The 22,922-nt window shown below is 42.3% G+C and overlaps 1 protein-coding gene across 2 annotated transcripts in view; it reads right to left on the bottom strand.

The window, feature by feature from the left end:
* gfra4a (GDNF family receptor alpha 4a) overlaps window positions 1-22,922 on the bottom strand; it is a 154,876-nt gene that overhangs the window by 16,487 nt on the left and 115,467 nt on the right. Inside the window, exons 1-6 of one of the 2 annotated variants that reach the window (XM_082516174.1) lie at window positions 18,190-18,374; window positions 17,724-18,005; window positions 13,786-13,866; window positions 6,784-7,123; window positions 3,227-3,336; window positions 1,407-1,541 (exon numbers count right to left, since the gene is read on the bottom strand). In XM_082516174.1, coding sequence (XP_082372300.1) covers window positions 1,407-1,541; window positions 3,227-3,336; window positions 6,784-7,123; window positions 13,786-13,866; window positions 17,724-17,994 — 937 coding nt within the window. In that variant the 5' untranslated portion in view covers window positions 17,995-18,005; window positions 18,190-18,374. Of the gene's footprint in view, window positions 1-1,406; window positions 1,542-3,226; window positions 3,337-6,783; window positions 7,124-13,785; window positions 13,867-17,723; window positions 18,006-18,189; window positions 18,375-22,922 lie in introns of those variants that run through there. The other variant, XM_082516173.1, reaches the window with a different exon arrangement.

The raw sequence follows: 22,922 nt of genomic DNA, 5'->3' as shown, positions 1-22,922 counted from the left end.
CACCATAAAACTAGCTCTGGTCTGCTGGTTGGCTGCAGTTTGAAAGGCCCATTTGTTTTAAGTCCCAAAGAAGGAGCGGGCAGTGGATAATAGCTGGCAGTGTGTTACCAAGTTACAATGGACAATTTTAAATGGACCATCCAACAGAAAAGTAAATGCATTATCAGAACTGCCGATGCTGGAAACATTCCTCGCAGATTTTGGTTCATATTAACATGATAGCGTCACAAAATTTCATCATCAGATCTCAGCTCTATTGGACTGACAACTGGTGACCATCTATTTGAATACAGTGAACTCATTGTCATGTTCGAGAATGTCTTCATTGGTACATTGTGTTCATAAGGGGATGGACATGATCAGCAGCAGTACTCAGGTACACTATGGGATTTTAATTGGCACTAAGTCACCTAAAGTGTGCCAAGAAGTCATTCACCAGATCATTACACCACCAGCAGCATGAACCACGGATACATAGCAGGATGGATCCATGTGTTCCTGCTGTTTCTGACCCTACCGCGTGAATATCGTCACAGAAATTAAGACTCATCAGACCAGCAAACATTTTTCCGGTCGTCTATTGTTCAGGTTTGTTGAGCCTGAGCAAATTATAGCTTCAGTTACCCTTTCTCTGCTGACAGCAATAACACCCAGTGTGGTTTTCTACTGCGGTAGGCGATCTGTTTCAAGGTTTTACCAGTTGTGCATTCAGAGATATATATCCTGGTTGAAACAACTAGTTATTTGAGTTATTGTAGCTTTCCTATCAGCTTGAAATAGTCTCCTCTGACCTCTAGCATCAACAGGGCATTTTCACCCAGAGAACTAACTCTCACTAGATACCTTCTTGTTTTCAGATCATTTTCTTTAAACCCTATAGATCATTGGGTGGGCAAATCCCTGTCGATCAGCAGATTCTGAAACACTCAGCCTGACCAGCCTGTCTGGTACCAACAACCATGTCATGTTCAAAATCACTCAAAATCATCATTCTGATACTTGATTTGAACTTCAGCAGGTCATCTTGACATTGCAGCAACTCAATGCCTAAAAGCGTTGAGTTGTTGCCATGTGATTGGCTAATTTGATATTTGTTTTTAAGTGCCATTCAAGAGGTCTAGTGTATATTTTCTATTCAACACAGTTCAAGTGAAAACGCAAGTAAGTAAGTAAGTAAAGTAATGACTACCCCTCTGTCTGCTCTGTTTCTCATCTATGTACAAAAAAGCCTGACTCCCGTGTGGGTTGCAGAACATCAAAGGGATTTTTGCACCACAATAAAAGCGTCACAGATTATTCTGTTCACAACTAGACTTTCTTAATTCTCGCACTTGCTCTGGTTCTTAGTCTGGGTTGTAATTGCTTCTCTGTTGCCAGAGGTCTCTCTTTTTGCAGTTGTTACTTACTCAGGCAGATGTTGTCGTGGAAAAAAGTGAGAAAGTCGCTGCATTGTTCCCTGTGGTTGCCACTCGCTGCGCAGGAGCACCAGGGTCCCACATTGGAGGTGGAGTTGTCAAGGTAGTTGGGAGTTATTGTGCTTCCTGTTGAGGGCAGGAGAGGTGGAAAACAACACATTTCTGTATGTTTACAGGCGTACTGAGCCAACACATCTCCTCACATTACTATCTTTACGATGCAGTGATTGAATCTGACCTTAAGCGAGCTCGCATAAAAAGGAAGCTATCTCTTTGATTTAGCCGAACTGTGCGGAATATTTAACATCTTTTTTGTTATTCAAGCTATTCCGCCCGTCTCCCCGTGCAACACTCTGCTCGTAAGCGCCTCATAAAAACTGCAGTTTCCAAAGAAAACCCCCCAAAAAGTTGTCTGACTGAGAAGTTTGATGTCATTCGAGCTGAATTCTGGCTGATTTAATCTTGTTACGCTTAGCCTGATTATGACCTTACTCTGATTACGATAATCAAATAAAGGCATTTACATGGCAATTTCTATCATCCCGGCATTGCCCTAATCATGTTAAGACTGAGTTATTAGTGCGTATGTAAATGTATTCATTGAGAGGGAAAGTGAAAGGAATTTAAAAAGAGGAACGGATGAAAATGGAGTGAATGCGCAGACGGGCAGGTTAGTTAGTGCCGCAGCCGGACACCAGCTGGGACCGAGTCAGGCAAAGAAATCTTACTGTATTATGTCTTGGTTTGAAAATAGCAAACACACAGCTAAAAATACTCTGTCTGTGTAACTGGTGATTATTCAAAAATGTGATTTTCATCGTGGGTGAATTTATCATACATACAGTGCATCGCTGCTAGCTTATCCTCTTGATCTCTTGCAACCTTCCTACTTTGTTGATGTTACAACAGATCCAAGCATCCAAGTACCGCAGCAGTTGTTTAGGTTTTCTTTTACACTTGTGAACTCCCCAAACATGCGCATCCACCACATGCGCCAGCCTGGCAAACTCTGATAAGAGCAGTGGCCTGAGACACAAAATTCAGGCGCCGTCAGAGTCTTTCTTTTCGTTTTGAATCTTTTCAACCGTTCAGTGGGAAATGATTGGAAAGTCATTCCCCGGGAAGCCTTCTAGTTTGTATTTTTTAAAGAGGGTGAGGATAAAACCGCTGCACTTCGAGGCAGTGTGGCAAAACAAAACAAAAAGTTCTGATTTACCTCTATTGATTTTTCTGGGACTTCCAAACAACAGCACCTCAGAGTTTCACTTCGTCTTGAGTTGTCTACAATGGCCAATCTGTGCTGCACAGCTTTCTGTCTCCGTCTTCCTTTATCTGTCTACTTCACTTTCCAACAACCCCCCTCTCCCCCACACACCCTTCTTTTTGCAGTACTTCACTTAGGTATTGTTGTCCAATAATGACATGTTTGAACTGAGTGCTTTTTAACAACCTTTTGTGCATTATGTGATCCTTTGTTAAGTTTTTGTACGAAGCACAATAGGCCGTGTTCTGCGCCTCTACCCAGTCCCGCTCATTGTCACGTCAGGGATAATTCTCTCAAAACAGCGGTCAATAGTTGTAATTGCACTACTTATAATGCCAACGATTTGGCTGGGCACGCTGTAGCCACATTAATCAGCACTTCATCGATTCCTAAAGCGCGCTCCTCATCACAATCCTTGATTCATTCTTTTGAGCCCTGTTCAGCGCACTTGTCTGCTCTTGGCCTTCCTCCCTCGAAAACCTTTTGTTCCCAATCTATCACCGAAGGTGGGCGAGCCGGAGCTGGTGCAGAAAGATTTAGTTCTTACCTATCAGGCCGGTGTATGCGAGCAGACATTGCCCGTAGTTCTCCTGCTTGCAGCCACTGGCACTCTGCTCGGAGGGCTGGCAATCATGCTGGAACTGTGCCCAGCGAGACCTGTGGGAGCAATAACATGCCATCCATCATTTACTTGTGCTTGGCTGCTGCACACATCATGTCAATGAGTGGTGGCCAGCGCTGGTGCTTTCTCTCATCTAACCCCAGAATGTAGGTTTGAAAACCACCACGCTCATCTACCTGCTTGTGCTCCCCGTAACAACTCCCTCTGCCCTTCAAGATCTCCCGCTCTACAGCACTTCAACCCTACTCCAGTCACCCATGGTGACATTCATCCCCCTTTATTCTTTCTTCCTTTTTTTTCTTCTCCCTGGCAGTCGTCTTCTGGAAAGCTGCCAGGCTGTAAAGAGTCAATGAGGGGCAAAGATAGGCCTTAGCTCTGCTCTCTTAATACTGTGGGTGCTGTCTGGCAGGCCTGGCCACGAGGAGATTAGACAAATATGGATCTTTCATATAAATACTTCCTCCCACAGCAGCTTTGCCTTCCCGCCTTACCCTTCCTGCCAGCCGCACAGACATCCAACCTCATCACCGTCATCGTGCGAGGCTATCGAGGCCATCATATTGCATCATTGGCCCCCGCCGACTGGCATTTGCGACGGGATCCCCTCAGGGCACCACAACTCTCCACTTTGCCCTCATTTGTCATGTCATTGTAATGATGTGCGTAAAACTCATAGGCTGTGCGCTAAGTGAAGGCATCCTCCGCAGGCAGCCAGTTAATGCCGGCTGACTGGTGCGCGATTGGTGGGCCGTGCAGGGGCCTTGAGATGCTCTATCCGTCGGGGCGGCAGTGGAGAATAATGCCTGATCGATAGCCGTGACAGATGAAGCCCTTTGTCTTCCTGACATTTGAAGAGGAACTAGATTAAATGCTGGCGACCATTTGCTGTCAGTAAGAGGAGGCTGACTGGATGCTTCTGAGAACTCCGTGTTCCTGGGAGAAACACACCCTATGAATCCTAATGACCTCATAAGGCATTGTTAGTTTTCTGACTGGACGCTTTACAACCCATTTAAATTTGAATTAAATCCTTTGGTAGTCACATACATGGGGACATAAACGCCGGATAACTAAGCTTTCTCAGATGACTCACCATGCGAGGAGGGTCACTTTTTCTACAAACTATTTTCTGATCCTGACGATGTCTTCACTGCTGTTAATAAACATTTTTCCAAGCAACTTGCCAGGAAAACCATGCGTGAATCCCCAGTGAGAAAGGCTGTTTCAATAATGACTATTTCACATGGCTGCTTCACTTGGAAAATGAATGCAGAATTTAATTGAGCTAATTAAACACAGTTAATGAGTATAACAATTGCATTAATTAAACACAACTGACTAATTAAATCTAAATGAACATATCACCCTAGCCAGACACATCTTCCAAGATATACACGACGCTATTTACTGTCCTGAGGGAAAGTCAGCGAGCGAGGCCACCATCAACAGAGCACTTCAAATTAAACCAGACAGCGGTGACGATGACGCCACATCTTGTACTCGGTCAGAAAAAATAAATCAACATGACACAACTTGCAACTTAGCTTGTCACCTGTCAGCAAACTCGTCAGCTTAGTCACTAATGGGACAGTAAACCCTTACAGTTTACACTCAACACCTCGTGTACTCTGGGAAAGGCGGTGAATAAAGCATGGCTCTGTTCCCTCAGTGGTCAATAAGACTGGCTGTTATTGCTCAGTGTTGACCAAATGCACCAACTGTAGAGGTAGTTATGAAGTAAACTGTAGTCGGAATCAAACTTGGCGAGCCTGTTTTGCTGTCATCAGTATTTTCGTCCAATATTCCGTCGTCTGTGCGCCTTTTGCCCGTCTTTATCTTTTTGCCTTTTATTGGCCGCTCTCAGTTATTGCTTTTTCTTTGGAACTCTGCCTAGACAACCGGCATCCTGGAGTTACCTCTTCACTGCTGACATTGCGACTGGTGTTTTGCAGCCGCCATTTAATAAAGCTGCCAGTTGAGAACCTATAAAGGGTCTGTTTGTCGAACTGGGGACTCTGACGTGCCTTTGTTCTTGCTCAGTTTCCCCCCCACAGCCTCTCGCTTGTTTTTTCTAGTAAGAGCCAGTTTTTCCAGTTATGTAAAAGGAACATTATGCATCGTTATGTGAGTTGTTTTTTTACTGGGTTCATTACTTGTTTGTTTGGGTATTATGACACTAACTGAAACCACAGCAGGTGATGTTTTCGGCACCCAACTAGAAGATGATAATGGCTTTTTTCTTATAATAATCAATTAGCCTTTTAACAGGATACAGTTGCGTTCGGCTAACTGAGCAGGGAAAGTTACATCTATGTCCACGCTGCACTGAAAACACTGAATGATTTCCATGAATCTCCAATTGTTCTTTACCACATGTCTGTTCAATTCAGTTATATTATAAATCTAAACAAAAGTGGCTTCCTTCAAAAACAAAGACCTCCCTAAGTAGCCCCAAACCTTTTGAGCAGTACAATAAATCAGGTGTTACTTTATCTTATTTTAACTGTCTTGTTTTCTTTTTAGGTGAGTGGTTGAAGGTTCTCTGGTTGAAGCGGACATCCACCCGTCCGCTCCACACCCTCAGATTTCTGCATGCAACACTTTTTCTGGGTGCACTGGCCTTGGAGCCTAGACACCAAACTTTAATTATATTGATGCTAATGATCATAAATAATAAAACTGCTCTATGTCTGCTTGATGTGTGTGTGGGGACTGTTTGCTAACACTTTAGCAAACCTCTTTTATGTGCAGCTTGTCTTTCAGCTAGTGGTCAAAAATTAATGGCTACAATTTCCATGTAAGAAACTACCGATCGCATTATTCTTCTCGTGTCCTCGCTCGGTTACTGTGTGATTGTTATGGTATTCAGGAGCCCTGTCATTTAAAATGAATCAAGCTTTAAATTTTTCATCGTAAAAAGCAGAAAGTCAAAGAGAAAAAAAAAGCTGGTGTTAAAAGCGTACGACAAGGCAAGACTCAAATAGTTTCCTCAAGAGCCGACAGATCAAAGAAGATCTGCGATGTGTCAGTAACCTCAGGCGAGTGTTTACCAACAAGTTTAACAAAAGAACTCGATAAGCTGATACAGTCTTTAAAGCCTGTTTCTCCATTTAAGTGGGAGTTTACTTTCAGCTTCTACACGTCAGATAACATTTATCTCAGTTTTAAGTCTTTGAGCATCATTTTAAAGAACGGGCACCTTCTGAATCAATCCGTTTGTCCTGGATTAGTTATTTCAAGTGTTCTGAATAAGCGTCTGAGCAGGATGTGATAACCATGACGTGAAACATTTAACAAAGTGATTTTACTTTTAGGTCAAAATATGGAAAAAGACCTTTTGTGAGCCTTTAATAGAAGCTGCAGCTGCTGAAAATGATTCTCAATTTAGTGTGAAAAGTGATGTCAACTCTAGAAATTATGTGTGAAATGTTTTTAGCAGGAGGCAGCATCTAAGACCAGATTTTTTTCTTTCACATTTCTACCTGCACACATAGTCTGCCTTGCAGATCCGCAGCTGAGCCAAACAGTTGGGCTTTTCCTTGTCTTCGTAGGAGCAGGACGGCACGATGGTTTGCCTGCGGCGCTCTGCGCAGGCTGTGTCGGTGCAGGGACAGAACAGCAGCTCGTTGGTGTATTCAGGGGGGACGCGGTCGAAGAACTTCCTCAGCGCCTTGTTGCACTTTGCTCGATTGCACGGCCCCGAGCGGGCAGACGGCTGGATGCAGGAGGAGACGTACTCCGTACGAAGCTTCTGACACGTCTCATCTATGTTACACGCCTTGGCAGCGTCCAGGCAGCGGTTCACTGTCGTCACTTCAGACTCTGAAAGGAAGAAAGAAGACACAAGTGAGCGGCAGAAAGGCTTACATCCTCGTGTGCAGAAAATCAAATCTCAAGCAATGTTTACAAATGATTTGAAGCACTAATTGGAGTTAGGATCGACTCGCCGGCCCTCACCTCTACACTCGGATGCAGAGTTGCATTTACAAGTGCAAAAACCCCCCAAAACAAAACAAAACAAAACAAAACAAAACAAAACAAAACAAAACAAAACAAAACAAAACAAAACAAAACAAAACAAAAAACCAAAAAAAAAACAAAACAAAAAACAAACAAAACCAAACAAGATGTCTTGAAGAAGAAAATAAACCAAAATGATGATTGTATGTAACAGGCCTCCCTGTAATGAATAGAACATGAATGGTGTCTAAATGTTGTATGAGTGCGGGCACTGGATGTGTTTCAGCCAAGGCCTAATGGCTGAATATTTCATTCTGCTGGGTTAATGCAGAGTGGCAGCGCTGAAAAAGCTGCTCCTCCATCTCTCCAGCCGCACAACAAGGCCTGTAATTACTGTTCCTTCCCCCCTTCATCCATCTATCCATCTCCCCAGCACTCCCTCCCTACATCTGGGCCCATTCCTCACTCACCTGACTCCCTCCTTCCCTCGCCGCCCTCCTCCCTCGCTATGTGCCTGCCACCCGCGATGCCGCTATCGCCCCCACTCCATCTGTCTCGTCCCTTCCCCTGCTTAGCTCTCTCTCCCATCCATTCTTCCTCAACTTTGTCCATCTCTGCCTCCCTCAGTGCCCATGCTCCTGCTGACTTCTCGAGTAATGAGCCACCTTCTGTGGAGGCAGTGGAAACCCCTTTCATAAGCACCTTTTTTCCCCATTGTATTATTTCCCAATCCATCATTATATGTGTGCGTGTGTGTTTTTTTCCTAAGCGACCTTCCAGTCAATACGGCCATGATGACGCTCAGCTCCTCTGGCAGATAGTGCTGCTCATTAGTTTGTAAAGTGCCTGTAGTTGCGTCTCCTGGTGAGTTTGACTCTCACCAAGCTGTCATATAAAATATGAATGGCCTCAGAGAGAAGGCAAACAACCCATCGCAAAGCACAGGTTATTCCCAGCTTAACCAAGTAGCCAGCGGAGGGCAAGGGTGGAGTGCAGGTTGGAAAACTGGATCCAGTATCTGCATACTTGGGGAGGAGAATACTCCCACACGCTTGAGTGTGAAATCCTTCACGCCATGGTTTTGTAACCTGTTATTTATTCAAAGGAGGCTCGCTGAGCATGCAGCACACTTATGTGTCATGCACTCGCATCCAAAAGTTACCCACAGCCCGGCGCTGCCACCGGGCCGACTGTAGATCGAACATACCGAGGATTATTATCCAGTCTCACACCAGATTCTGTAATGTTCAGGATTACGCGTCTAAATTTTAATTACGTGGTGCCAGTCTCTCTGTGTTTGGACAGTGACACATTCAGCTGTTTTGGCACCATCCTTCTAGCACAATGGATTTGAAAAATAGAAAGCAACTGAGCGTAAAGTACCTAAGCCTTAAAGGAAAACTCCAGCATTTGTCTATGAAAATCAAAAAAATGTGTGTCCAAAAAAAGAAAAGGAAAAAAAAACCACAATCGCAAACTACATGCTTGAAAAAGTGACGTGGAAATGTCTGTAGTTTAAAGGATGTGAAAGAAAGAGTGGATTATGCCACGTGAAACTTCTCAACTTCTTTTGTTCTGCGGTAAGCTTTCTCGCTTTCTCTCCCTTTAAAGCCACCAGTGTCTCTGAACGTGGTCAGATCCTTATTACACAAACATCTCACAAACAGAAGCCTTTTTAAAGACCACCTTGAAATATTACACAGTATAACAATGACTGTTCAGCTGATCTGGATGGAAACACAACACAAGCATTTTCTTCTTACCTTTGCTAAGTTTTTTGGTAGCGTATGAGTGCGTGCATGTCACTTTCTGTAAACATAATAGCTCAATTCACTCACTGGGCCCACGTCCTCATTTTAGATTTGACAGCATTTTAGTGGTAAAGGTGAACGCTTGGACATGAATTGAGCTGCGGTTTGGGGGAAGGCCTCGAAGGGGACTGGCGACGGCTCCCAGGCCTGGCAGATCCACATGTACTAAATAGAAGTGAAGAAGTTAAAGAATTGAAAGGGGAAGGGAGGGAGGGGCACGTAAACGAGAATGACAGCTTGCAGAACTGGGAGCACGTAGATGAGAGCCGGAGGGAGCGTGTTTGGAGGCGTGGTCCCGCTCCTGAAATTCCAATATATAATCTCCAAAAAGTTTATAATGGATTCTGATAAAACTTTGTAGGGGTGTAGAGTGGGGTCATATTAACAAGCCATTCAACTTTGCCGTAAATCCACCAAGGTCTTCAAGGAAAACAGACAAAAAGCCTCATAACTTGAAACTATGATTCTCACAGATGAGGTGTGTAATGTCAACACATAGAAAGTAACATATAAAGATTTAAAATATCATGCCACATTTGACCTCTGACCTTCAAGGTCTTTAGATTGATCTGGAGGTCAGAGTGATAAGAATGCTAATTACAATATATACACATAGATTTGTATTAACAATAAATAGGTATATAGGGGATATGGGGATTCTGAAACTCTGGAACTTTGACCTCTTCTCTCTTCGTCGAGGTCAAATAAGGTCAAACTTTAATAAAATGTCTTTTACTTTTAAAACTGTGTTTAAACGTCTTCTGCTTTGTGTATATTGGCAGGATTTAGGAAATGATACTGGCGTACGGGGATTCACACTATAGTTAGCATCCAAATATCAGGTCAAATTTGACCTCTGACCTCACTTTTACATTTCCCATTTCTTTCAAGTTGACCCCAAAATGTGTTTATATCTTTAAAGAAACCTTTGTGAAGACACAGAGAATGAGCTGCCTTGTTACTAAGAAATATCCTGTATTATAATAGTATATAATAGGCTCAAGGTATTCATGTCCAGTTATTTACAAATCACTGCCTGTTATCCATTACCTACTCCTACATAATGTTTTATAATCAAAGTAATCATCTGTCACGCCTGTGATCTCAGAGTGCCTCTTGTTCCAAAGAGGTTTGTATCTAAAAGGCTGATTGATTTTACAAAGCTTGTGACAAACTTGAAGCATCGCTGTGAGGACAAAAGGACTGATCACACTCGGGTCAACGACGCATTAAAAAAAGTTTCTTTCTTGTTGCCCTACATCTGCTGCGCTTCAACAGAAAGCCTTTTCTCAGCATCACCGAGTTGACTTTAGTTAACTGATTAATTGTTAAAGGGTGAACTGTTCTGTTATTTGAATATTTCGCTAAATATGATGAGCTGGGACTCTGACTTGCATCTTCAAAAAGGGTCATTACTCTGTCTGAGGAGCGATGCTATAAGGGCGGAAAAACATCCATTAATCACGTCTTTGTTGTTTTGGCAGTTGACTTGTCGAGATGCATGGCACGGATGTCAACTATGACCCCTTGTGGAGGTACTGGAGCGAGATTTACCAGAAGGCGGTTACAGTGCGGGCCTGGTGCTGTTGTAATTCACGTCAGCCCAGGATGAGAGGTTTCGTTTTAAAAAAGCAGCATATGTATGTGATCACGCGTAAAAGGTGACAAGCACTAAACCTGAATTGTTTGGTATTTCTTATGGTTTTTGTGTGCATTTCTTTACAGTCTTTACAGATGCAAACACAGTTTCGTGCAAACAGGTGAGCGCGGTTTATCCAATTTGCCTAATCTGTGATCTCACTAAATTATGCACAACAAGCCCGAAGAAAATGAATTGGTTAAGGAGATGAAGGTGAATGTTACAGCATGCACTATGCATTTCTGGGAGCCATGAATGGTGCTGAGCTGATATCGCCACTATAATGCACCGCTGAGATCCTTAGTGGGTTTGAAAAAAGCTGGCTGGGATGTTGTGGGAAGATCCTTGAAAATGAGAGAAGCTGTGCAGAGTAGCTCTGCTGTGGGGGAGTACATGTCTGGTTACAGTATAGAGTTGATACTTTTTTTTACTTTATACAAGTCACTGCATTCACAGGTGGTAGTAATTACTTAGTATAGTGTTCTTATAATCTTAAACCAGCTTGTATGCTCTGTGGTCTTCACTCTAAAGCTCCATTTAGAGGAAAAGCCATGCTCTGCATCTCTGTATTCAGTTACATTGTTACCTGTTACATAACCTGAATTTACCTTTAAGGCTATTATGCAAACTATGGCCTGAACTGCCCTCATCTCACCGTTAAATGCTTTCCCATCCATGAAAAGAGGATGTACAGTTTACCAGTGTCAACTTGCATTAGTTCAGGTTTGGAAACATGAAATTGGTATTTGACACTGATCCCTCATTGGTATTACCGGATGCCAAAATATAGAACTACCTTTAAATCCCATGATAAATACAATAAATATTACAGCTTGTGGGAAGAAGAAACCTCCTGTGGCACAGAGTGCTTCCACTCCACTCCTCACCTCACCTCACCTCTGTACATGACTAAAGTGTACACGCCACACACCTAAATAGTACAAAATTGTGTAAAAACATAGAGACTTCTAATATTTATATTAATGTACTGGTCTCAAAAGAATTAAAGTAACACTTGAAAAATACATCAGATCTCAATGGGAAACAAAAATCATGCCAGATATCAATATTGATATGGACTGAGTATGTGTTAGGAACAGAAGAACGCCACATCGGTTAAATGAAATGGAAACTATCAGAGCAAGGAAGTTTAGTTTGCCAAAATGTTATTGCAGCAACTCAAAACTGTACTCAGTAGTTTGTTTGGCCCCCACATGCATGCCTAACAATGTCGGAGCATGCTCCTAATGAAACAATGGATGGTGTCCTGTGGGATCTCCTCCCAGATCTGGATCGGGACATCACTGAGCTCTCTGAGGGGTAACCTGGATGGACAGAAACATAAAGTCTCTGGAAGTTTCTTCATCCTCCAGTAGCTTCCTGCATACTTTTGCCACATGAGGCCAGGCAATGTCGTTCCTGATAAGGGAATCAGGACCCACTGCACCAGTGTAGCGTCTGACAGTTTCATCCTAATACCTGATGGCAGTCAGGGTGCTGTTGACTAACCTGTAGAGGTTAGTCAAACGTTCCCTCTGGCTTCGTCAGACCCTTTCACATCTGTCACATGTGCTCAGGCTGAACCTGCTCTCATCTGTGAAAAGCACAGGACACCAGTGGCGAATCTTCTACTCTCTGGCAAATGCCAATCAGACACCACCATGCTGAGCAGTGAGCACAGGGCCCACTAGAGGACGCTGGGCCTTCAGGTCACCCTCATGAAGTCTTTTTCTGATTGCTTGGTCAGAGGCATTCACATCAGTGTCCTGCTGGAGGTCATTTTGTAGCTCTGTCAGTGCACAAAGGAGCAGATACCTTTGTGCACTGACACCCATTGTGGTAATGGGTTAAGGACCTTCTACGTCCCTGTCTAGCTCTCCTAGATGAACTGCCTGCCTGCTGGAATCTAGTCCATGCTCTTGAGACTGTGCTGGGAGACACAGCAGATGGCACATATTGATGTGTCATCCTGGAAGGGTTGGACTGCCTGTGTAACCTCTGTAAGGGCCAGGTATCACCTCAAGCTAACAGCAGTGACACTGAGTCTAGCCAAAATGCAAAACTAGTTAAACAAAAAAGAGTCAGATTTTGTGGGTTGTCTCATTGTTGCCACTCTAGTTCACCTCTTGTTAATGTCATTAACACCAAAGCAGTGGAAACTGATTAACAATCCCCTCTGCTACTTAACTGACCACATCAATATCACAAAGGTTTAATAGATTTGATGCTGGACTTTGCATATTTAACATTTCTAACATTTATTATTTTGTGGTGGTAATTTTTAAACCCACCAATTTTCCTTTTGTTTCTTCTTCTTTCAAGACAATTTGGTTCATTTTCTCATTGACCTGTTGGGTTTATGCTGGAAAAGGTGCATCAGGTTCTTCCTGATAGTATATCATGACAACTATCATTATACTCTGCTGTAATGCATGAATACCTTCCATAGAAATCACTTCATTTCAGTCATTACATTCACAGACTCTCTGAGTGTAACTGTTGTCAGAAAAACATAAAACACTTAACTTCACGTCCTCTGCAGTGGAAAAAAAGCAACTTGTCAGTTTTGTGCAGCCTCTGTCTTTTCCATTCCTCCAGAAGAAAACAAAGTGTTTTTTATATGAGTCAACAGCTCTGCCATTTTCTTTTTCTCGCCTCCTCTGTCTCTTTCTCCATGTAACCTCTTTTCTTTTCTTCTGTTTCTGTCGTTACTTCACACTCTGGCTTTCAGCTCTTTACCCACTGCAGCTTTGCTGCTTCCAGCTGCATTAAGTAAATAGGTAATTAATCTGTGCCTTGGGGGCTAACAGCAGCACATACCAACCCTGCAGCTTGCCCACAGGCTTGGAGGCAAGACAGAAGCAAAGTGAGACTGTTACTCATCAAACGCTTCACAAAACCACCTGCATATCTGCTCTGTCAAAACAACGCAGAATCACAACTTGATCTGTTATTACTCTGACACGTAGTATAGTATAACCCACTTAGCCTTTTTTTGTTCTTAAAAATAGATACTTAACTTACTTAAATGACTTTTCCCCCCCTGGCCAGGCAGTAACTGCTCATTTGATTACCTGCAGCGATGGAGGCCAGACGAACGTAGTCAGTGCCCCTCTCCTCTGGTTCATATGGGTAGCTCTCCACCAGGCTGAGTCCTGCCAACACAGAGGAAAGAGAGTAGTTAGCTAAATGGCTTTTCTTCTTTTTAAAGATTTTTGCAAAGTCCTAAATCCCAGCGTGTAACACTGTTGAAGGATGTAGTGTTACTCATAAAAGCTATAGATGTGCACAAAGCTGCAAAACATGCAAACCCCTCACATTTGTGTAAATTACCACAGGCTATTAGAAATTAGCTAGTTACAGAAGTTGCTAGAAAATCAACCACACAGTGCTCAACAACCTTATTAGACCATCACACAATGTACGGCTTAATGCCACAGCTCAGCTGCCCTGAATTATATTTAAATGGAAAATTTCAATGAAAATAGTAAAAAGGCAACATGACAAAATCTAATGTTTACAAAAGAAGGATTTTCTTGTAGTTTGATGCTTGCAACACGGACTGTAAAAAAATGTATTATGGTTTAGAAACATTCTTCAGCCGATTCAAAAGCAGGACATCATGAAGGCACAGAGAAAAATAAGAGATTTAAGACCCATGAAAGATAACAACAAGCTAAAAATTCAAATCAAAGGTAAACAGACAAATAAAAAACTCTAGAAGAATAAAATAGGGTAAATGGAACAGGGAAAACAAGGAAAGGACACAAGGAAGGAAAGAGACAAAGTTGAGACAGGACTATAGGTGCAGATGAGTAGTGCAAAATTCACTTAGGAGGGTTCGGGAGGAGGCCCCGGGGCAGACCCAGGACATGCTGGAGACATTATATCTCTGGCCTGGGAACGCCTTGGTGGAGGCTGTTTTGTGAGAGGAGGTGGCCGGGGAGCGGGAGGTCTGGGCTTCTCTGCATAGGCTGCTTGACCTGGCCCCGGATAAGCGGAAGAAGGTGGATGGATGGATGGATGGATGGAAGGATGGGTTCTTAACTCATAAGTGCAACTAGTCCAAATAATTTTTGGATTCTGTCATCTGTGGAATGTAAAGTCTCTCAAAGATCCAGAGAAACCAGCTAGAAATCTTCACACAAGGAGAAAAAGGAGCAAATCTTTGAATAACTGTGATCTTCAGATCCTTGTGTGAAGATTCTTTAGTAGATGGTAAATGGCCTGTATTTGTATAGTGCTTTACTATATCTTAGATATCGCTGCATGGACTCAGGAACATTTTTGGAAACATCTGTCACTGAGCACAGATTACTGCTGCTTCCACAAGTTAAAACCATAAAGTGAAAACAACAACAATCGTGTTTTACCACATCTGGTCTGATGAGTCTTGATTTCTGCTGTGACACTGGAACCGTAGGATCAGATGTTGGACCTTTGGCTGAAAATCTAATCAGTGGTTCAGGTTGTTGTTGTTGGTGTAATGGTTTTATTGGCCCACTTTAGACATCTTTAGCATCGTTCACGTGCCACCTAAGTATTCCTGCTGACCCTGACTGTGTCATGTCACAAAGGTCAAATTGTCTTAATCTGATTATCTGATGAAGAGTGACCAGATCTCAGTCCAGTAGAGCAGTGATTCTCAACCACTGTGCGTGCTGTGGAAGATTACCTGGTTCCACCTGATAAGCACTCTAAGGCTACGTTCACACTGCAGGTCTTAATGCTCAATTCCGATTTTTTGATCAAATCCGATTTTTTTGTCTGCTCGTTCACACTACAAATAAAATGCGACAGCAAACGTGCTCTAGTGTGAACGCTCAATGCGGACCGCATGCGCAAAAGAAGACGTCACACACAACGCGCTCTGTTTAGACCCAAAGCAAACAGTATTGTTTGACAGATGGCCCTTAATAAAGACTTCGGATTTTACGTTGCCCAATTTTTGCTTTAAGTTATTTTGTTATTTACATAATAATGTAAATAACCTAATAATGATCCTTATTGCTGTTTTAGAGAGGAGCGGTGCTTCAAAGGATAGTTGCAGATTTCTGTCAGAATCTGCAGATTATACAGTACAAACAAAATGTTCACATTTCTCCAACGCTGTCTTCCCAACAGTTTCACTGGATGGCTAGGAAGCGTTTGCGATGTCTTCTCGGGCGCTTCTCCGGAGCTGATAATTGGCGTCTGTCTTGTGTCAGTGACGTAAAAGACGGATTTAATGCGACATGACCGTTGAAACAGCAGTCGCTTTCTGAAACATCGGATATGTATCGGATTCAGTACCACATATGATAGTGACCCAGATCAGATTTGAAAATATCGGATTTGCGCTGTTCACACTGTCATACCATGATCGGATATGGCTCGCATAGGGTCAAAAAAATCGTATTTCATGCGCTTTCGCCTGCAGTGTGAACGTAGCCTAAGTGACTGGCGTAACATGCAAAGCAATTACATTCTCTTCCACTAGAGGGCAGTACAACTACCTGCTCTAATTAAATGGGTTGCCAACTGCCAGTTGCATAATAGCAATACAAGGAAAAAAGTAGCCAATCTGTCCTGCGTCCTGAAGAAAATTCCAACCCAGATGAAGGCCCTAGCATGAGTAGTGGTCAGAAGAAAGCAAAGAAGGACAAATTGATCCAATTCCGCTATGCCTGGTGGCAGGGAAAAATGCTTTTTTGTGACATTTGGTGGTGTGCTGTGTGACTTTTCTAATGTGAAATACGTGCCATGGCTCCAAAAGGTTGGGAAACACTGCAGTAGAGCACGTTTGGGACATGGTGGAACTGGAGGTTCATATCATGTGCAGCTGAAAAATCTGCAGGAACTGCGTGATGCCATCATGTCAATATGGTTTCAAATCTGTGAGGAATGTTTCCAGCACCTTGTTGAATCGATTTAAGGCACTTCTGAGGGTAAAAGTCGGTCCAATCGCATACTAGCAAGGTGTTCCTGGTGAATTAAGTGGGTAACCGTAATAGAAGTATATATATCTATCTATGACATAAAATGTTATTGATGTTTAAATAGAGATGAAGCGATGTTTAAATATAAAGTACATGCAGTTAGAAAAATAAATATTTATTATTAGTTCTGAACTTGAAATGTAATGAATAAATATTTATTGGGGAGGAGCAACTGCCGTACATAAACGGATGTTTTAGTAATGTTTGGTTGACCAACAGTCCATTACATAAAATGCACGACAGAGGCGTGATTGCTTGAAAGCATGCGTGTTGTTTTGTCTACGTGTTGCATGAAATTGACCTCATAAATGTTTTCTACAGACACTGATTGGTTTATCCGTACTTATATTTACATTGTTGTCAGCTTTGTTCTAGAGTCGAGCTTTTTCCATTTGGTCTGAATGTAAAAGCATACGCATTTTACAGGGCCTCTGGATTTTTATGGCGTTATTTTTGTGCCACTATTCTGAGCGCACGTAAAAACAATGTGCAAGTACAAGTGTTGCATTTTGAGGAGAAATTTATTTTGAGCGAAGAAAAGCTAAGTTTGAGTGAACAAAAGTCATTGCTGCGTTTTTGCTATTATCAATATGCACACACAATGCTCAGTTTTCGACATAATAATGACTCTTTTCATTTCAGCCTGGAATCTACTGTCAAGCCATCTGGAGGTGGAAGTCTAATTCATGTGTACTGGGTGGCACACACTTGATAATCGCAGTGACATGATACCCCGACTTCTGCCCGCCTCTTTTAATGCTACTCAACTGAAGGAAATCCAGTTAGAGAAACTGTCCTCAAAAAATGGTTTCAAAAGTATCATAAAGTTCCACATTTAGCATGATTCAAAGCAATACGTTTTAAGTAGCATGGACTACATAATCAACAGTTCACTGTAACTATATATAGTTACAAGGATATTAATAATGAATAATAAAATAATGATTAAATTCACAGTTTTTGAAACAGCTTCTGGGTCCTGATCCGGATCCTGGTCCACCTACTGGTGACCTTGGGACTAATGCGAATCTTACCATGCAGCACAGATTGATGCAGACTCCAGTAGATACTCAGGCAGTTCTTCTCCTTCTTCATGCCTCGTTTACATTGGCAGCCATGCAGAGGGGTGGACAGAAGTGCCGTCATGGCGTTCTCACACTGGTTTCGCGCCCCGGGCCCCAGTTTCACGCTGCCGTCCCCTGCCACACACTGCCTGAGGGTGCGCAGTCGCGGGCTACAGGTGTCATCGCTGGAACAGGTGTCACCAGCACGCAGACAGTCCCTCCCACCCACAGAGAGGGCCATACGTGGGATTCCTGTGAGACAAGGGAGAGGACATGTTAGAGTCGTGATGGATTCTCGAGAGACAGCCGTGTAGATCTGTTTTGTCTTTGTTATTTTTTTTCACGTACTGACAGTTGTATTAACCAGTTTTTGCTTTGCTAATCGGAGGTTATCAAAGGTGGAAACGCATCAGACAAAAGACTTTGACTTACTTACTTTGAGGATAGAGAGTTAACAGACAAAAGGTCAGCCAACATATTTTGCCCTCCTGTTTATACAGGTGTAGCTACCATCCCCGTGTTTGTTTAATTATTGATCTCATTGGCTCATTTTCTGTACTCCCCGACAAAGCTGTTTTGCTACTTTGTGAAAGCATTACTTTCAAATTAAAAGCTAATTTAGTACGCACTTCAGTCTTTAATATGAGTGAAGCTCCTGATAAAAGTCCACTTGTGCGCCCCTCATGTTTGTCATAAACTTGGAGTGCCCGTGTCCCATAATGTGAAACTTGTCGGCACACTATCATGGGGGATAATCAAAAAATGTTCACGGCTAATTTGTGCACTAGAGTAGTTAAAGCTCTCCAGACTTACAGTGGGGATTCATAACGTTTTATTTGCTCCCCCCGCGATGAGAGAGCTCACTTTGACGTGCGTAGCTGATGGGTTTGCTCCTTTAAGCAAATCAAAACAAACTGCTGTAAATAAATGCGAAGTATTTATGACTCGCTGGTTCATCTCTAAGACAAAGCAATTGAGCTGAATTTAATAATTGGATTACATTTTCGCATCCCTCGTCAGCAGCCATCAAACACGGTCAATGATTCCTCTTGCCAGTAAAAAAAACAACAAAAAAAATTACATTCATAAACCCGAGGGGTGCGCTATATTATTCATGAATTCATACACATGTCACATGAAATCCATCTGGTGCCACTGACTAGGTTTTGATGAAACTTGTATCTCACCAATACCAGACGTGTTCTAAATTACACTGAAGCGTTTCAGCTCCAGTCAAAACAAAGTGTCATATTTGTTACAGATTGGCCCAGAGAGCAGCTGTATTAGTTGTGGGGGGGACAACATTTTTACCGTCTGCCTTTTTATTTCATGTGGCACTAATAACATGCAAGCTTTATTCCCCTAAGGACAATATTTATTTCCAGCTGTCTATGAGTTCCTGCTTAATATTCAAAATATACAGTGCATGTAACATTAAATGAAACATCTTATTATTAGAGTAAAAAAAAGAAAGAAGAAGCTAGAAGTGAGTGAAAAATGCTAAAAAATAAAGAGCTAAATAAGAGTGTACAGTGGTGATAGCCCGTTTTTGCCTCTAATTGGGCTCATTAATGAAAGGATCAGTAATTTTTTTTGCCATGTAAACTATCTTAAGCTGCGAATGCTAATGTTTGTCTGCTGACAATGCAAATTTGCAGAGGAACAACAGGATATGAGGTTAGACATCTCCACTGTCTTATGCAAATAGTTAATTATTTTCATGCTAACTGCTAACATGGATGTCATAAGTTTGTCAGGCTCGTAAGCAAAAGTACTGCGAGAGCTGAAACTTTAAATTGGACGATGGTGCAAGGAAACTTAAGAGTACAGCACCAAATTCTTTGGCAATCAATCAAATAGTTTTATTTTATTCATGTCACCATGGCGACTCAAGAGGAGAATGACAGATGTCGAGATTCAGATTCCCAAAGATTGGATCAAACAATGCCACCTCAACACTTTCTGCAAAAAAATAAATAAATAAAAAAGAGTTAAAATATTGTCTTTTAGTGACATTTTGTGTCTTTATTTCATAGCTGCAGAGAAGAAAGGGAAATGTAAGGAGAGAAAGTGGTGCAAATTGAAGTAACTGAACCTGGGACTTGCTGAATTTGTGCTCTAGCCACACTGCTTCTGGGTTTCTCCGCAAAACTTAATTTTTAACTGTTGTGGATATCCTGAAGTTTTAAACACTGCATATATGTCAGGCTGGATTTTGGTGAAAAGCATCTAAAACATCTCGATGCACCAAGAACGCTTGAATTTCAGGGAATGGTGCAGCTATAAAATATCAACTTTTCATGTTTGCGTACACCAAAGTGAAAATTTAAGGCCTAAATGAGACATACAGGCCAGTTACAGCTTAATAAAATTGAATTCCATCTCACTAACTGTGGGTTAGTTTTAGACTAACCCACAAAACTGTCAGAATTGCTCATCCCTGTTTGACTCAGACTGTCACTCTCCCTGGATGGATCTTGGGGGTCGATCAGATAAAACAAAAGGTTACAACTTCTTTGGCTGAAGCCTTCCACACTCGTGAAGAAAATGGGTTAACTGCCACGTGCCCGGCTGGATACGTCTCAACTGTGCCGAGGAATGAGCTAATCCAGCGGCGGCCTGTCAATAAAAAACTTAGACAGTGAGGCAAGAAGCTTGTTGCTATGTTTGTGGATGCTGCTGAGAGAAAGCATCTGCCACTCAAGTGAAGAGCTCATTTTTGCTGAGGTCTTGACAGGCAGAACTTATTGTGCCAAACAACAACAACAACAACAACTACAAAAGAACCCACCTCCCTCCTCACCAAATCAGTTATTTCACTATAGAATCTTAAAATCTGATGTATCTTATGTAAAGCACGGGGCGGTGGGGAGAGAAAAAAAGAACTGCAGGGTGAGATAATGTCATTCGTTTTTGATGCAAATCAGCTCTGCTCGAGAGTTTTCTTGGATCAAAAGATGGTACCTAGGAAAGAAAGAGTGGAGGAATCTGCCGTATGTCAAGATGTTTCACTCGCTCTAAGAAACCCCTAAAAAGTCAGATTCGCATTGGAAACGCGCAACATTGCCTCATCCCCGTGGCGGTATTCCTTCACTGGAGGTGAGGAGAAACAATATTTAAACACATTTGGAGTTGCTTCGTTTTGCTTCTCTCACGCGAGTGCGTTTGAACTGCAGGTGAGGGCTGGATTCGTGGGTGGCGCGCGCGTGCGTGCGTGTGTGGCTGTGTGTGGGTGTTCTGGTTTAGAAGGTGGAGCAGAGAGGAAACTTAAAGCAGAGTTTTCCTTGCAATTGGTTTCAAGTATGGTGGGGGCGGTTGGGGGTGGGGGAGAGCTCCTGTGAGCAGTGGCAGTGTGAATCTTATTAAACTGCAACTAATCCAGTGTGGAGAGAGGTTTGATATTTGTCTGAGGAATTAAGCAGCACTCCAGATTGCCAGAGATAACTGTTTGCCTGGAAACAGAGCCGCGGCGCACCGGCAGTTCAAAGACAGACAGTCAAAACCAATTAGGAGAAATCAGTTGCCTTGTCATTCAAATTCGTTCCAACCTATATCACTTCCTGTTTACCCCACCGAGGTAAATAAACTATTTGGGCACCCTCTCTCTCTCTCTCTCTCTCTCTGCTTTTTTGTTTCTCTTCCTGCTTTTCCACTGATTCCCTCTTTCACGCCATGCTTTCCCCACATTCTTCCTGTCATGGCCCCCTACCCAGCTTGCGCTAAAACACACCTGGTACAGTTCAAAGAGAAGATTCTGAAATCAGAGAAACATTTTAGTAAATAAACGTTTTTTTTTATGGAAAGAAAATGAAGAAGCAGACAAACACAACACTGAATTCACTTGTCATTCCTGTGATGTCGGGCCAATTTGGCTTTATTCTTAGAGCCGGAAACAAAAACAGACACGAAGAATTAACAATGTTTTTTTTTTTTTGACAGGGAAACCATGGAAGTGCTCACATTAGCAATAACAGGGGGGGAAATGATTGTGTTTTAAATGGCGGCACAGCGGACCGCGAATTGAAAACAACCGTGGAAAGCACGTCACGTGTCAATTCACAGTGCAAAGAATGAATCACTGCCAGTATCCTTTAAAAATCTATGAGCTCCATCAAAAGCGTCACGTTCTCTTATGTCACATGAAAGGAGCTGAGAAATGCTTAATAACTGACGTCCATCACTGCAAGCAGATCATGAAAAGAATGATTATGATTAAAGGGTGTGGAGGACAGCCAAGCCAATAATAAAACGATGTAGTATTCAAAACATGCTGTGTGCTTGAACCAGAATCATGTTAAGATTTCCTAATGAGAGAATCCGAGTAGAGACCACTCGCTGTCTGTTACAGGGGAAGGAATCCTTTTTAATTTCCTGGTGCGCTGAGCTTTTTACATCTTCTAATTTTGTTTTTCCATCTTCAGGTTTTTCATTTTCTTCTTTTTAATTTATTTATTTTTTCTAGAAATACAGTGTTTGATCTGCAGTTGAGCTGCAGTTCCTTAAATAGCTTAGAGGCTCCAAAGGTTAGTTCCCATAGAATCTGGTGTTAAAGTGACTAAGTTCAGAGAGAAAAATTAGTTTATGCGGTACAATGTTCACAATCTCAGTAGCTAATAGTCTTTATAACATGTGATTTCTGTATAACTCACTAAGTTCGGGGAGTAGCTCCTTTGGCTGACAGGAGTCCTCACAGGCAGCTATCAGGCAGAAAATCAGGATGAAAGTGGACATAAAGCTGCGGCTTCCACAGACAGAGTTACAAATATAATGGATGATGTCATGTTGTATATGCTCATCCTTTTGCAAAGTGCAACACTACAGTTGCGAATCTAGTCACATACATCGCTCAGGTGTGATTTTGACACCTTCTTCCACACGCAGTCTTCAAATCCTGAAGGTTTCGTGGGCTCCTTCTGTGAACTCTAAGCTTTAGTTCTTTCTATAAATTTTCAGGGCAGGTGATTGGCTGGGCCATTCTAGCAGCTTTATTTTCTTTCTCTGAAACCAAATGAAAGAGTTTCCTTGGCTGTGTGTTTGGGATCATCGCCTTGCTGAAACATCCACCCTCTTTTCATCTTCATCATCCTGGTAGATGACAGCAGAATTTTTTTTTTTATCGAGAATGTCTCAAAACATTTTTCCATTCATTCCTCCTTCAATTACACGAAG

The sequence above is a fragment of the Aulonocara stuartgranti genome (genome assembly GCF_965226115.1).
Source record: "Aulonocara stuartgranti genome assembly, chromosome: 19".
Classification (NCBI taxonomy): Eukaryota; Metazoa; Chordata; class Actinopteri; order Cichliformes; family Cichlidae; genus Aulonocara; species Aulonocara stuartgranti.
This window is presented reverse-complemented; position numbering and strand designations above follow the sequence as displayed.